At 35.4% G+C, this 15,346-nt stretch overlaps 1 protein-coding gene and 1 pseudogene across 1 annotated transcript; one reads left to right on the top strand and one right to left on the bottom strand.

The window, feature by feature from the left end:
• Positions 1-10,990: 10,990 nt before the first annotated feature.
• LOC115228832 (squalene monooxygenase-like) lies at positions 10,991-14,324 on the bottom strand. Its single transcript, XM_029799303.1, has 4 exons — positions 13,800-14,324; positions 12,224-12,528; positions 11,221-11,652; positions 10,991-11,186 (listed from the first exon to the last, which is right to left on the bottom strand). Exons 1-4 carry the CDS (start codon positions 14,322-14,324, stop codon positions 10,991-10,993), a joined length of 1,458 nt encoding a protein of 485 aa, XP_029655163.1.
• A 720-nt stretch (positions 14,325-15,044) lies between these two features.
• Positions 15,045-15,149, top strand: LOC115228837 (annotated as a pseudogene).
• The last annotated feature ends 197 nt before the right edge of the window (positions 15,150-15,346 follow it).

The raw sequence follows: 15,346 nt of genomic DNA, 5'->3' as shown, positions 1-15,346 counted from the left end.
AATAAAATATGTTAATCTATTTGTCGTGTCGGTAGTTTGCCATGCCAGAGGCTGACGCGATCGAAGATGAGTTAGAGCGTACTATCGCAAGGGATATCCGCTCAATAAGCATTTCGAATCGCAGGCATTGCCTGTGAATGTAGACATCCGAGATCCGATCTCCTGCACGAAGCTAATTGGCCTTTTTTCAAGGAACCGGAAGACTCAACAGCGAATGAAAGGAATTTGTATTTCTCTATAAGCAAAGAGTACTTCCTCATCTTTTTGCACTGTGACGATTGATCCAGGGGCGGATGGGGACATCAGCAGGTTCTGAGGCGAGAATGAGTCCACACGCGTCTTAGGTGAGTGGCTTTCTTTTGTTGAGGAAAAATACAGTGATCCCGTCCGGTCTCTTCACATCCCCTTGATCGATCTCAGTGGGTTCAAGTATGGAGGGAATCAACCGATTTTTTCCTAGGAACCAAAATTAGCGTTTCTGAGAGACATTACTTAAGTTTTTAATAAATGCGTTTTCTGTCAGTCAATTTTTCTTCTCTTCTAATTAAAGCTAATCTCCTCAATGGAAACATTCCTCCATCTTACAGCCCCGGCTTCTTCTTTGGACGTTCTCAAATTCAACTTAATTGTCGCACTCGGTAACGTTTCCTTCGTTGTTCCATTTGTAAACCAGACTTTTGGCATTATTCCGGTGGGATCATTCTAAACTCATGTTCTGTAGACACCTTCTTTAATGTTTTTCGGGTAATCACACACTAAATGTAAGATAATACGTCAGTCGTGCTGGAAATCGACAAGGACAGTGTAGCGTTTTTTTATTTGTAGCCAAACAAGTTAATACATTTTTTGATTGATCTGTCATCTAACAATCAATATTAGAATATTTTATTCTGGCGACACGTCAATATTTTGATATTTTATTCTGGCGTCACGTCAATTTTACGCCACTTAACTTAAAAATTATCAACATGAGAGCATGTATTGATTAAGACCGGGAAAAAGAATGTTTATTGAACTTTTAATTTGAAGATGTTCAATAAGCATGAAACAGATGTTGTGGGTTGTTACTTATGCTTCCGAATAGGTCTATTATTTGAAAAAAAGTTTTAAGCGATGAAAAAACAAAGGTATATTTTTGTTCTCACAATTTATTAACAAATTTGATTTTAAATGATGATTGTTATCATATTATTTAGAATTTATTCAAACTGCCATATGAATATTCTGAAAAAATTAATACTACAAATACTATTATGTTTACGATATATTTGGATTGAAAAATATTTTTTAACATGAGAATTAGACGCTGCGATAATTAGATATACTTGTGTTTCTGTATTTAATTTTAAGTAATGGAAACAGTCAATATTAATTAAAGAATTAGATATAGCTGAGATCCCTGACGTTACTAGATTTGCTGGAGTTTTAGATGATTCTAGTGTCTGTATTGCTTATAAAAGCAACTTAATTAGAAAATAGATAAAAAAAAAGAAAGCTGAAATCAAACAATTAGAAAATTAACTAAAACAAAGACTTTTTTCCATTATTTTTGCAGTCTCCATTGCCCTTGAGACTAAATCACTATTAACCAACCAAGGTCAGCCCCACACAGCTGTTCTGCATAAATTCAAATAATTTTGAGGCCATCCCCTCAAACTCTGGTTCCTTCCTGATTGCCTTATAGACTCCACTACACGTGAGTACTCTATCAAATGACTGGTGAGGCAATACGAATGTAATTTGACATTATTTGCCAGTAAATTGGCAGCCCCGCCCTGTTCTCTGTCCAAGATTGTAATTGCGTCTTCAACGATCAGTCCATTATTCCTCAGGTCCTTAAAAACTGTGATCAAAAATTACTTGGACGACTTGATTAATCGAATCCCCCCTGACAACAACATCTTCAACAACGAGACACCTCATTCCCTTTGTCCACGTCCCCTCGATTAATTTTTGTGTGCCATATTTCTTTAATTCCTTTCTTTTGAGTATCATTCCCTTATTAAGCCCGAGGGAGACACACTTTAATAAGATATATAACTGACTGTGGCAAAACTGATGGCTGCAAAGGGCACTCCGCAAATGATATCGAATTCAAGAGCACTCTCCAATATTTTTGAACAGAGTAAATCAATTGTTTGTTTCTTTGTAAATTGTATGAATTATGATAATACCATCACAATTGTGTGAGATGGGATAAGACGTAAGTCAAAGTACACTGAAGTTTGTTCTTGGTTCCCGAGAGTGAAATCTCCGAATTGAATCGATTCAATGTCTATTAGTTGCCGCACTAGTGCTTCCACTGAAGAAATTGAACTGTTCCTAAGTTTTTGTTCAGATAAGAGGAATGTTAAACATTTAGGAGGAAGTGTGCCATCTTGTAAAATATTATTTTATGAAAATCAAAACGGTTGTCCAACATAAAAAAATTAATTTAAATAATATTTAACTTAATAAAATATTATTAAATCCAGATTAGTAAATTGATTAAAATGAAGATATTTCTCATCATGATAATTTTGGTTTCGGCTTCCTCCTCTTTGCTTTTGATCCGCCTCCTTCAGCCAGATTCATGGGCCGGGATGCAGCATTTATGTCCTCGACAGGTTCCTCTAATGTCTCCTGGTGGTGCTTCCTCCACTCAGTCGTTCATTGATTGCATGATTTGTAGCCGTAGCTAAGAGTTTGTATTCAGGACGCATGCTCTCTACTGTCTTTTTAATTACGATCGTCTGGACATAAGCACGAGTCGAATTTTAGACTTGTAGGGAGTTTTGGTAGTGCTTGTAAAATTTGTATACTATTCCATTTCATGTGAGAACCAGTGATACGACGTTCACATTTGAATTGTAAATTAACTTCAATTCGCTTCCCAAGAGATTGTATTTGTGTAATTTCTTGACTTCCGCATGCTTAAAAGATTGTTAAAAATAATCCCAACTTCGATGAACGTAATGATGTTCAGAACTTTGTCGTAGATAAAAATGTCTGGTTTATTATTATTGACTAAAGTATCCGTCTTTATCGTCGTTTCAACCCGTATTTCGACCACTTCATTCGAGACAGTCGACTGAACGGAGTGGGTCTTCAACTTCCTAGACTGTTTTATCCCATATTTTCGGCAGATGTGCAGATTCATGCACCTTACAACCTCATTGTGGCGACGTAGGTAATCACTGTTCAACATTCTGCCACATTTTGTAGCAAGATGATCCACAGTCTTTTTGGCGGCGTTGCAATGGTTGCAACAACTACCACCGTTGTCAAAGAATAAGTTGCGGTCCTGAACCATGCACAACATTCCCTCCGACCTTGGAGAGTTGTTTCCATGAGATAACCACCAGGACGATTCCCTCAGATTCACAACTAAATCGTAGCAAATGAACAAATCGAGTAAAGCGATTTTTTCCGTATCTGTTCAATTAAGTGCTTTATTTGCAAATCCTTTAGAACGCACACTAGAAAGCATGCGTACAAACTCATAGCTACAGAGGCGAATCATGCAATTAATGAATTACTGAGTGGAGGAAACAGCACCACGAGACATCAGAGGAATCTATCGAGGACATAGACGCTTTCCGGAGTTGAAAATTGATACTTTCTGCATAGGAATTCTTTGATAGTGGCCATGTGTGTTTTCTTAGATCCGACGGCCTTCAGAATTCCATCTCTCCTCAAACAATAGGTCCTTGAGAACTCGAGAAGCATTCGCTCTTTTTGATGCATCACAGAGACCAAATAAATCTTATGTAACCAGGATTACCCTGCTTAATGCCCGTTCCTTTTGAAAGCGGACAGCAGAGCTAATAGCTCTTATCAGCACAGCTCAGATACAGTGGGGCAAATAAGTCATGGCACACCTATCATTTTTTTTAATTCAATATATTTTTACAATGATAACTTTTTCGATTTAGTTCATCATGCTACACAATAAAATCTTGCATTCTTTTGAACCCATTTCGTGCTAATTATATTCATGAATTTCAAATAAATATAATTGTTTTTGCTTCATATTTAGAAAAACGTCAAATTTGATGTGTAAAAAAGTGATGAAACTATCAAAAAATATGGATTTTTTTGACAATAAGATACAAATGATTATCTTTTGGTGCCTTGTTTTTTCTTTGAAATAATTGATTCTTAGTTCTATTAATATAATTGATTAGTAGATTCCGATTAGTATAATATACTTTTATTTTTCGCCTTTTAATAAAATTATCTCGTCGATGAGGAAAGAGCATTCTTTGGACCTAAAACAACGAGTTGTAACTGCCCACCAAAACGGTAAAAGTTATGGAGAGATTTCTAAATTGTTGATATTACCAAAAAGTACTGTTCGAAATATTATTACTCGATGGAAGCAACGCGGAACTGTTATTAATAAACCAAGATCGGGTGCTCCAAAAAGATATCTCTGCGTTCTTCTTCATTAATGAAAAGATTAGTTACTTCAAACCCAAAAATAACTCGAAAAGAATTGGCCGATGATTTAAAAATCACAGGAACGTCAGTGTCCCTTCGTACAATCACTTCTACACTACGCAAAGAAGGTATCAATAAGCGAAGGCCCCGTCGAGTTCCGTTATTAAAGAAAATACACCTTTCAGCGCGAATCCAATATGCAAAAAATCTTTTGAACAAAGAAAATGAATTCATAAACAATATTTTGTGGTCGGACGAATCAAAAATACAACTTTTCGGACTGAACTACACGCTTTCAATTTGGCGCAAATCAAATCAGGCGTATATCCCAAAATGCACCATACCTACCGTAAAGCACGGGGGAGATAGTATCATGTTGTGGGGTTGTTTTTCATCAACAGGTGTTGGTGAACTATTTGTAATTGATGGAATGATGAATTCTCTTAAATATTGCGAAATTTTGGAAAAATGTCCTTTTACCTTCGGTCGCGAAAAAAATAAAAGTTGGCTTATGAAAACCAAAAAATATCCAGGAATTAAAAACAATTTGCTACGAAGAATGGAAAAATATTTCTAAAGTAGAATGTCAAAAACTAATTTTTTCTTACAAAAAACGATTGGAAGCAGTTCTGCTAGCAAAAAGGAATGCAACTAATATTAATTGGATTTCGTGCCATTACTTTTTTCCCTCAAAAAATTGACTTAAAAATAAATCGCTAATTGACTTAAAAATAAATCGAACAGAATGTATCTAAATTAACATCTATTGATTTAAAGATTTCAACTGGATGGATAACCGTTGGAGGATATATACTGCAAAAGGTTAAAAAATATTTGTCGATTGTCAAAAGTTTTATAAAAAATGAAAATCCAATTCTTGTTGGAGACTTAAAGGCGAAGCATACTGGCTATGGGTGCGTGAAGTCAAATCAGAATGTAAATTTTGAGATCAAAAAATCATCAAATTTTAACGTCTGAAGAGTTGTTTATTGTTTCAAATGTCTCAAGTGGTTTGTGCGATTCGCCTTATGTTGAAAATGATGTGGTGAGTGACCATCTTCCCGATAAAATTACTAACGGAACAGTTTTCACTGAGTATATATTTCTTGGTTATTATATCAGCAACTTTGATTTGAATTATTTCAATTTTTATATGTCTATAAGTTTACGACAAAGTTCGGAACATCATTACGCTGATCGAAATTGGGATTACTTCTCAACAATCTTTGAAGCATGTTGAAGTTGAGAAATTACATAAATACGACCTTTTGGCAAGCGAATTGAGGTTAATCCATAATGCTAAGGTAAATGTCGTACCGTTGGTTCTCAAGTGGGATGAAATAACATCCAAATTCTATAAGCACTACGAGAACTCCTTACAAGTCCATAAATCTACGCGAGTTTATGTCCAGTCAATCGTGATCAAGAGAACATTGGAAAGCATGCGCCCGGAGTATAAACTCCTGCCTACAGCGGCGAAGCATGCGATTAAATCGGACTCGAGAACAACCACAAAAATAGCCTGCCCTATAAAATGGATAGTGTACCCGTCGAAGACATTTGCTCGGGCTCGAAGAGGAGGAGAATCAACTAAAAGCAGACGCAATAATTAAAAATCAATTTTATCTGGACTTTTCAAATAAATGAAGTTTGAAATAAATGGATTTTCATCTCTATTATATATAAAAAATAAGAACAGAAACTCTTTTAGCCCTGAAAACGATCTCAGAATTGTACTAGCAAACAAAAAATCGCGTTTCGAAGAATTAATTAAAACTAAAAGGAAAGAAAAATCCCAAGGAACCTAGATATTTTTTTAATGATTTTTTTAATGAAATTCTCTGTTAGATTTAAAAACGGTGGTGCGAACTCAAAACAAATCGGGAAGCACTGTTCTAGAGATTGTTCAAATACTTTTGTGAAACATTCTAGCGAATTTTCGAATTGAATGCTTTTTTTAAGAGAAGTTTAGCAATTTCAAATTTTTATCGTGATTTAAAATCATAAAAGGTAAAGGTAAAAGGAAAAAAATAAACAAAAATCCGAACATGATTAAAAATTAATTGTAATTTATTTTATTTAACCGCCAAGGCCACGGTAAAAATCAAACAAACGTCACGTGATCCCGATACACTCAACCAGGTACCTCATCCTCGCTCGGTGATCTTTCAAAGAGCTCACAAAAGATCGCCTTGGGCGGCAGGCCGTTTTTGACGGGGCATTTGCAGGCGGACAGAGGTTTAGCTTGATAAGGTTCTCCAGAGGAGCTGTACCGGGGCGTTCGTTATCTTGTGACCAACGATCGGTTAATCTGTGGGCCCTTTCTTGGGCCTCCTCGATTCGTCTCCTGTTAGACCACGATAACCGCGGATCCCATGATCCGCAGGCGTAGGCAATTGGCAGTTCGAAGTATTGACTGTAGATATTCGCCAGTACCGAGTGCGACACGTTTTTCCATATACCGGATAGAGTTCTGAGGATGTACAATTTTTTTTGCATTTTCGAATGAAATTGTCTGCGTGCGGGGAGAAGCAGAGATGCATGTCGAGGGTTACCCCTAGGACCGTCTGACTCCTGTAGAAGGGTACGGACACGTTCTTCAGCTTTAAGTCGACTAAAGTCCTTTCCAATCTTTTGTCGGAAGTGAAAAGGGACGTGGCGGACTTGCCGCGTCCGTCAGCCATAAGCCGATCCAAGTTAGCTTGGAGCCTTTCAGAGGCCTTCTAGATATCCCGGTCCCAACATGAACTGTTCTTTACTTAAAAATAAAGTGTGTGTCTCGTCTGTGACTATAAATGACTATGGCTCCTGTCGAAAAGGCTATAATAATAGATGATGATTATGACTCATTTGTGGTTTTTTATTTAATTGAAATATGAATGAAAATTGAATAAATCAAAGTAAAAATAGATAGAAAGTGTTTCTATTTATTGGCAAGAAAAAGTTGTGAGAAATAAAATAATAAAGTCATAAATATGTAAAGATATATCTTTAAATTTGAATTATAACAATTAACAATTTAATAAATCATTGCAAGAAAAACAGAAAAACTGTCGACCATTTGGCCACCCAGTGTGGTAAAATGTTAAACAGCGAGTACCTCCAAAGACACAACAAAGTTGTAATGTGCATCCATCTACATTTGTGCCTACGGTATTTAAAGTGGAAGAAGGATAGAGGCTCACTCGGCTCAGTTTATAATATCGACGGAAAATGTTGAAATCCGAGCTGATATACCAATTATGACAGAGACAAGATTCCAATACAACAAACCTAATATTTTTATCTAAGACAAAATAAAGCAGAAAATAATCAAAGTGGGCATCACATCGCAAGACCGCCTCAGAAAAGCAAATGAAAATTCGATATTCTATTAAACCCAGATAAAAACTATTCCGGTATGTTTTGACGTAGAACGAAGTTGTCTCGAAATGATTTAAATATTACATGAATAAAATAACCATTAAAAAAGCAACGAGAACATACATCCAATCCGTTTTATTAAAAAGAACCCTCAAAAATATGTTAATTGAACACACGCATTAGATGAGGGTATCTTGTAAGGAATACGCCTTCGCTGCCGACCAACTTCTAGAACTGGCATACTATCGGAACACGACTATGGGACATATAACAACTTTGTCTGACAAAGAGATAGAGAGCGAGGAGAGCGAGGGACAAGCAGCTATTCTCCCCCTAAAAAGAGAAGAATAATTTCCAACAATAAGGAGTGAAATTAAAACCTTATTTTTTGTTTGACTATAATTTTTTTAAACAATTTTAATAAAATAATGGTCAACCAACATTATTGAATAGATAATATCGAACGTAAGGTTTTTAGGCATCGTTTAGTTCGATTTTCATGTTGAATGATGTAGATTCACATGATTTTCCAAAATGAAATATTTAAAAAGTCAATATACATCTCGGATAACGGATGCAAACTTAGAGACATGTTTGCGCATAATGATATCTACCCTACCAGTGGATTTCAATAAGCTCGCAAAAAATACCAAAGATCCTGGCCGTCATTAGAATAACTTGTATTTTTTTTTTAATTGACACACTTTATTAACAAAAACCCGAGATAAAATAGTTAACTAACTAATCCGACGAACCGTTCGCATCTGAAGTCTGGAGACCAGCCTCTTCTGCTTCTGGTCGAAGGAATAGCTCTGTGAGAGCATTTTCCAGCCGACAATTCTGCCCATGTGGCATTAGGGGGCTGGGTCTGCGTGCATCAACAGATGCACTCTCTAGAGTTCTCCTCAGGACAGTGGACTGCATATAGGCCTGAATGTACTATCGACTCCCAACTGCCTGAGATAACCCTTGTGGTACTTAGATACAATTCCTTCCCATGTCATCACGCAAGGAATGACAAGGACCTTGCATCTGTGCATCAACCCAAGCTCGTTTGCAAGAAGGTCGTACTTACACTTCTTTTCCACTTCCACTGTGGTCAAACGATCTAGACATGTGATGCCAACTTCTATGATAAGTATCTCGCCAGAGACCTTATCTTGTACCACAATGTCCGGCTTATTGTGCTGGACAAGTATCGAGGTGTGATACTAGTATCCACTTTAATACATACTCTGGCATTCTCGACCACAGACTGCACCTTATGAGTTCGCAACTTTCTGGAACGTCTAATCCCATACTTATTGCACAGAATAACTTGTATAATACATTTCTTTTAATTAATTTTCCTTCTTTCTTATCTTTTGTCCATGAAATAATTATTTATTTTAATAATATGATGTCCCTGATGAACGAGAGCATTTCCTGTCCAAGAACTCATTCGGTCTCGATGACAATGGGCAACTTATGCGGTCACTTTTAATAATTAAAAAAAAACTATATTAATATCGAAAAAATAATGCAGAAAATGTGCGGCCGTGGAAGAGAAGGAAAAAAATGCTATGCGGCCGCAAATCCAAAAAGCTTGAGCACCCCTGACTTAAAGCTAATACTGGAATGTTCTTCCAATAGCTATCAAATTGCATTCGAAGGTTATTTCGTTGTAAAATGAGCTGATTCAGACGATTTGGTAGACCGATTAGTCGAACACGTTCAATGAAAAATTGCAAACAAAATCCAAATAGGTGTTTTGAACTCCCTATTTATTTTTAGTTGATAATATTATGCAACAACCTCGTTGCTTTAATGCAGCGTTTCCCAACTTTTTTGTGCTCGCGGTACCTAAAACTAGGTTTTTTTTCTCCCGGCACTCAAAAAATCAATATTCATTAGAAATCAGAGAAGTCATCTAAAGCTCTTTGAGAAACGTGAAGTGTTTTTAACGAATGTGGCACTTTGAGTCTCCTGGGATTTTAACATGTTCTCGAAATATGATGATTTCTTATCTCTTAAAGAAAAGTGCATAGTGGCTAAATGGCTTTTCATCTTAGACGGGACCATCCCATCATTTGAAAGAATTTTACTGCATACAATACACCTTGGTAGTGGCAATGCACAATCTCTATTCTATGTAAATCCATAGTTCAAATATTTTTCAGAATAAATTCATATTTTTTTGTTTTTTATTCGCCGAAGATTGAGGATGTGAACCACCAAAAAAATTGCTCATAACTAACTATTTTAATTTTAAAATTTTCAAGTTTCTTTAATTGAATTAAAATAACTTATACAACTATAAATAAATTTTAATTTTAAATATTAAAGCTCTAATTCCTCGGCCACTTTTCTTTTGGAGCAGCACCCCAGTTGGGAATTGCTGCTTTAATGCAAGTTCTGCAAAATTTTACATAAAATGCCGATTACGTTCAAAATAGGTTATGTGAATTGAATTTCGTTTATTCCGTCATTAATATGTGGGACTATGCGTCACTCTGCGAACCCCTCTTTCATCAAATTCTCGGTTTTTTTACTAATCTACAGTCATCGTAATCCCCGCTGTAAAATATTATGAATCACTCGGCTTAGATGCAAAAAGTTTGACTGCTATTGGTGGTCTAAACAACGACATTTCTTGTGTAAATTTGTGCCAATAAAAATGATATGTTGACAGGTAATATGTAGCCAGCATGGGACACGACATAATAATAGAAATTGTTCTATTTTAGTTATAAAAATTGATTTTTGCAACGCGCACCGCTAGTAATATATTTCCAATCAAATATAATTTCAATATTTGTTCACGAATTTGAAATCGATTGTCCCCTGCTAAATAAAAAGTATTCTTTAAAATCTGTCATGAAATTCTTTGCAACATACATTCCAGCTTTCTTTTTATCTAGTATGGGTTTGAAATCATGCTTCCCAGTTTGTTCAAAAGTCTCTCTTTCTCACCATTAAACCACTCGTTTCAAACAAAAATTGTACGAAATTATACTTTTCGGTAAAACATCAGTATTTCGTTTTTTTAAAGCTTTTGTCAAAGAATGGCATCTCCGGTAGTCATCAACTAACTTTTGCAAATAAACTTTTTCCCGGGTATCCGATAAAATGACTTCTCCAGATCACCTGCAAAAACTATTTAATAAATCCAGTTTATTATTAAAAAAATAAGTATAAATCAAAAGTATTAATAGCCTCAAAATGATTAAATGGATAGAATAGCTCGAATGTCATTCCAAATGAGAGGACCAACAATGCAACAAGCCTTAATCAAATGAATAAATACGTCACGAGCAATCAAATGAGGACACCTCACCGAATGGGACTTTCCAATAAGATAACAAGAATGCAAAGCCACCGACCCGAAATGATAAAAAAATATAAAAGGAGAAGACACCGAACTAAAATATTCAGACACAAACAAACATTGCCAACAGATTAGTCGGCCCAGCCAAACACTCCCCCTTCCTTTGCAGATAGGCAACACAAGCAGAACGGATATTCCGACCTACTTCTAAAAATATACACAAAAACCGACCGTCAACAGGGGCAAACACCTGGTAGAGAGCAAAGGACATGACATTGACCACAAACGAGTGGTTGAGGGCTCTTTCGATAGAAAATGTCCCAAGTCTCCTAAGAACAGCCCGGTAGTTACTCAAGTCCACCCCCTCAAGTCTATTTCGAAGGAGAATGGCATCATAAAGAGCAACAGTCAACCCTGCTCCAGTCAAAGGATGTCTTGTATTAAACGAGTCTCCTCCTTGGATCAGTCCGGGGACTGTCGGAAACGAATTAGCAGTACTCCTGCAGGGCATTACCATCATATCTGCATTATTCACAGCATCCTCAACAGAAGGTCGCATACTTTCTTAAAGATATGACCACAATAACTCAACCAGGCAATCGGGGAATAATCTCCTCATATATAAAGGCAGGAATATTAGTCGGGACTTTCACAACATCCACAAAAAGCCGAGACTGTGATTTGGATATTCGATAAACAAGAATAGGAGAAGAGTCAGTGAGGATAATGTCTGCGTAGTCCTCTCTTGTTTGAGGACAGTCCTCGAGCACACAACCAATGAAATACGAAAATCGAGTTTCCCGCGTTTTTTGGTGGATTTGGGACCGCAATTTGGATAGACCACCATCCGCTATCACATTCAGTCTGGCCTTCAAAACCTATCTACTTAAAGGGACAATTCCACTTTTTGTTTCCCGCCATTTTCATACTCAAAACCAACCACAATTCCAGCCGTTTTGACAATTCGGGTGACATTTCCTGGAATTATGGTAAGTCTATTAAGCTGCCTTTAAATCATATTTACAATTTATTTGATGTGGCTTTTCTTCGAAGGGCGTCAATAAATTGATAGTAGTGAAATGTGACCCCATTTATAGGAGTTTTCCCGCCATATGAATACGAAATATCTACTTGGCTGTCCGAGTCGTGGTGGTGGAGGACATATCCCTTCGTTTCCAGAGTTCCTTCGATACAATCTGTGAGGATAAATTAGAAGTGAAAGAACCCTTCATTCCGAGTTTTTCCAAGGCTAGTATTCCTCCAGGCTGGAGATATTCCCCCAGTAATTTGGCTGTGTTATTGTGGATGTCTTTTTCTATTATTGTGACTTTGTGGCCGAGTTGAGCCATGGCATACCCAAAGGCACAACCGAACACGCCTGCCCCAGCGATGAGGATGTCCGAGTCCTCCTCAAAGTGGAGTTCGGGGATTTGTTTCTTTAATTAATATTGAGTTATATTACAAAATATAGTTTAATTGAAGGGATTAATGCACAAATAATCACCAATATTGCACAAATTACAACAAGAGTGAGCAACATGAACATAGTGATAAATTTATTGTAAGAAAATTATTTTAATTTAATCTTATTAATTAAAATATTCATTTAAATAAATCAAGAGCTGGATTGCGGATTAAGTCGTTTCAGACATAGTTTCCAAAACTTTTAATAATTTATATAATTATGAATTAAAATAAATAATTTCTTTTTCTGGCGTAAAACATACAATTCAGAGTTTGTTGATATATCGAGCATTCCTCGGTTGTTTTATTAAAACGAATATATTCTGATTCTTCTTTGTGGCGCATCTACTTTTAGTTGGTTTAGAACAGTGATTCTCAAGCTTCTTTAATCAGGGGCCGCAAATTAAAAAAAATTACAGGGGCCGCAAATAATTTTTGACAATTATTTATTAACTAAATAATCAAAATTAGGTTTAATTCTACTAGTTAAAGTACGTAACAAATCACATAAATGAGTATCAGTCAATCTGCTGCGAAACTTTGTTTTAATTCGGACAAGTTTACTAAATGTCGATTTGCAGAAATATGTTGATTCAAACATCGCTAAATTTTTCTTTGCATTATTGACTAGATTCGGTAATCGGTTCTCTGGAATTCTCGAATAAAAGTCAATTATTGAAATGTTGCTGAACAAACTTTTCTGTTCAACATCATTTTGCAAATCAATCAATTCCAGTTGGTAAATTCCGGAAACCTCCTCACTTTTCATAATTAATGGAGATGCAAATAATCTCATTGAATTTGCACCTTCTTTAAAGCTCTGTCAGGTTAAATTAAATACTAAAAACCTGAAATCTTGCATCAAATTGCGAACTTAAATCTTAATTATTTTTAAATATTTATCAGTTGAGCCACTTTCGGAATTTTCTGACAGATAAGGAAAATGTGTGTAATCATTATTTGATATCTGCGCTTTCCATAAAATTAATTTCATAGCGAAGGCATTGATATATCCATGAATTTCATAATTTAGTTTATTTTCTCTTGTAATTCGACATTTAGGGCAGACAGATAGATCCACATAAAATGCTAAATCTGCTACCCATCCATTTTCTTTCAATAATGCATTGTCCACTTTATTTTCAGTAAATAAAATAATTTCAGGAAGAAGTTGATAAAATCTACATATAAAAATAAAAGAAATTAATTTTTTGAGAAAAGAGCTACGGCTTAACCATCTTACTACTGAAAAAAGAAGGACATCGTCATAATCCGAATCGGTTTCAGTTAAAAATGTTTTAAATTTTCGGTGATTGAAGGCGTTCGCCCGAATCCAATTGACAATTTTTATCACTACTTCAGAAACATTTTCCATTTTAATATTTTTGGAAATTAGGTTTTCCTTATGAATAATGCAATAATGCCATAACACTGGAGTCCAGTTATTATCACACCTCCATTTATTCATAAGTCCTGTTATTCCCCTTACAAACACTACTAATTGTTCGATATCTAAAATATCTTTGGAACAATCAAGCGCAAAGGAATAATATTGAAAATCTTTACAAATTCTAAAAATTACGAAAAAATTTGCATACTGTGAAAGTTCGTTAATTAGATTATCTGATATATCACTGACTCTTCTAGTAGCAGTATCGTTACTTAGAGGTAACTTGTGTGCAATATCGAAAACAGCGGGCGAACAACATTCTAATGCAAATATTTCGATTGCCGTTTTATATAATTCACCATCAGGATAAGGCTTCATATTTTTAGCCAATAGGTAACTAATTTTGTATGATGCCAAGTTAATATTAGAGAAATATGTGCCACTTTTAAGAGTGGATGATCGCTTTAAATAATCTTCTTTGATTTGTTTTAGTTTTTTCGTCCGAGAAACACCAGTGAATTTGTCAGAAAGAATAGAGTGGGAACGGTAGTGCCGTTCGATTGTATACGTTTTTAAAGCTACATTAATAGAATTGCATATTAGGCAAAGAGCCTTTCCATTGACCTCAAAATGAAATTTTTTTCTTCCCAGATGTGTTGAAAAATCCCATTTTCCTCGGAAATTTTTTGAAAACGTTTAAAATTCGACATCAAAACAACAAATAAAATAACGTGAGAATTTTTTATTCATGAATATTCATAGGGGCCGCACTTGAAAATCACTGGTATAAACTTATGTATTTCAAATATGATAAATGTGGTATCAGTAATGTGTTTATATATACCCAAATGCTAAAAAACTTGGGTTGCCACTTGTTGATTTTGTTTTACATGTTTTCAATCTTCTATCATTTTAATAATCGTCCTTTAATGTGCTGAATACATTAAATTAATTTAAAAAATTATTTATTCATATGATTAAAGCTCGGTTAATAAGAGAATAATTTATAGTGTCAATTTTGACAATTTAAAGCAAAATTATACATATTATAAATCTACTTTTGAATGATTATTACACAATAACGGGTAATAAAATTGTTTAATCTGATTCCTATGCAAAGCGTATAAATCTTTCGCCTTTTACTAAAGATTTCCGTGTGTAGGGATTATCTGGTTATCTTATTTTTGTGCCTCATTTGAGGTTTTTTTTTACTTTTATCAAGCTTTAGTACCCTACCCTTAATACTTCAAAGTGCTTGTGTTAAAAAAATAATCACAATTCGTACAAATTGACCTGCGGTGGCGAGCATGGTCGCAAGGCATGCCCCTCGCCACCTACGAAGAGGTACTGTGTCAACTGCGGTAAGTTGGGACACATTGCCAACTTCAAAGGTTGCCCCA

The sequence above is a fragment of the Octopus sinensis genome, unplaced genomic scaffold (assembly GCF_006345805.1).
Source record: "Octopus sinensis unplaced genomic scaffold, ASM634580v1 Contig11052, whole genome shotgun sequence".
NCBI lineage: Eukaryota > Metazoa > Mollusca > Cephalopoda > Octopoda > Octopodidae > Octopus > Octopus sinensis.
The sequence above is the reverse complement of the archived record's forward strand: the minus strand, read 5'-3'. Positions and strand labels throughout refer to the sequence as shown.

What these genes read in the sequence shown, in the direction of transcription:
- LOC115228832 (XM_029799303.1), bottom strand. Translation starts at nt 14,324, where the DNA reads ATGAAGCCTTATCCTGATGGTGAATTATATAAAACGGCAATCGAAATA. An exon ending in ATGTCCTTCTTTTTTCAGTA is followed by an intron (nt 12,529 to 13,799) that starts GTAAGATGGTTA and finishes TATTAATTAAAG; the next exon opens with AAACAAATCCCCGAACTCCA. An exon ending in TTGGCTGGGCCGACTAATCT is followed by an intron (nt 11,187 to 11,220) that starts GTTGGCAATGTT and finishes TGAATATTTTAG; the next exon opens with TTCGGTGTCTTCTCCTTTTA.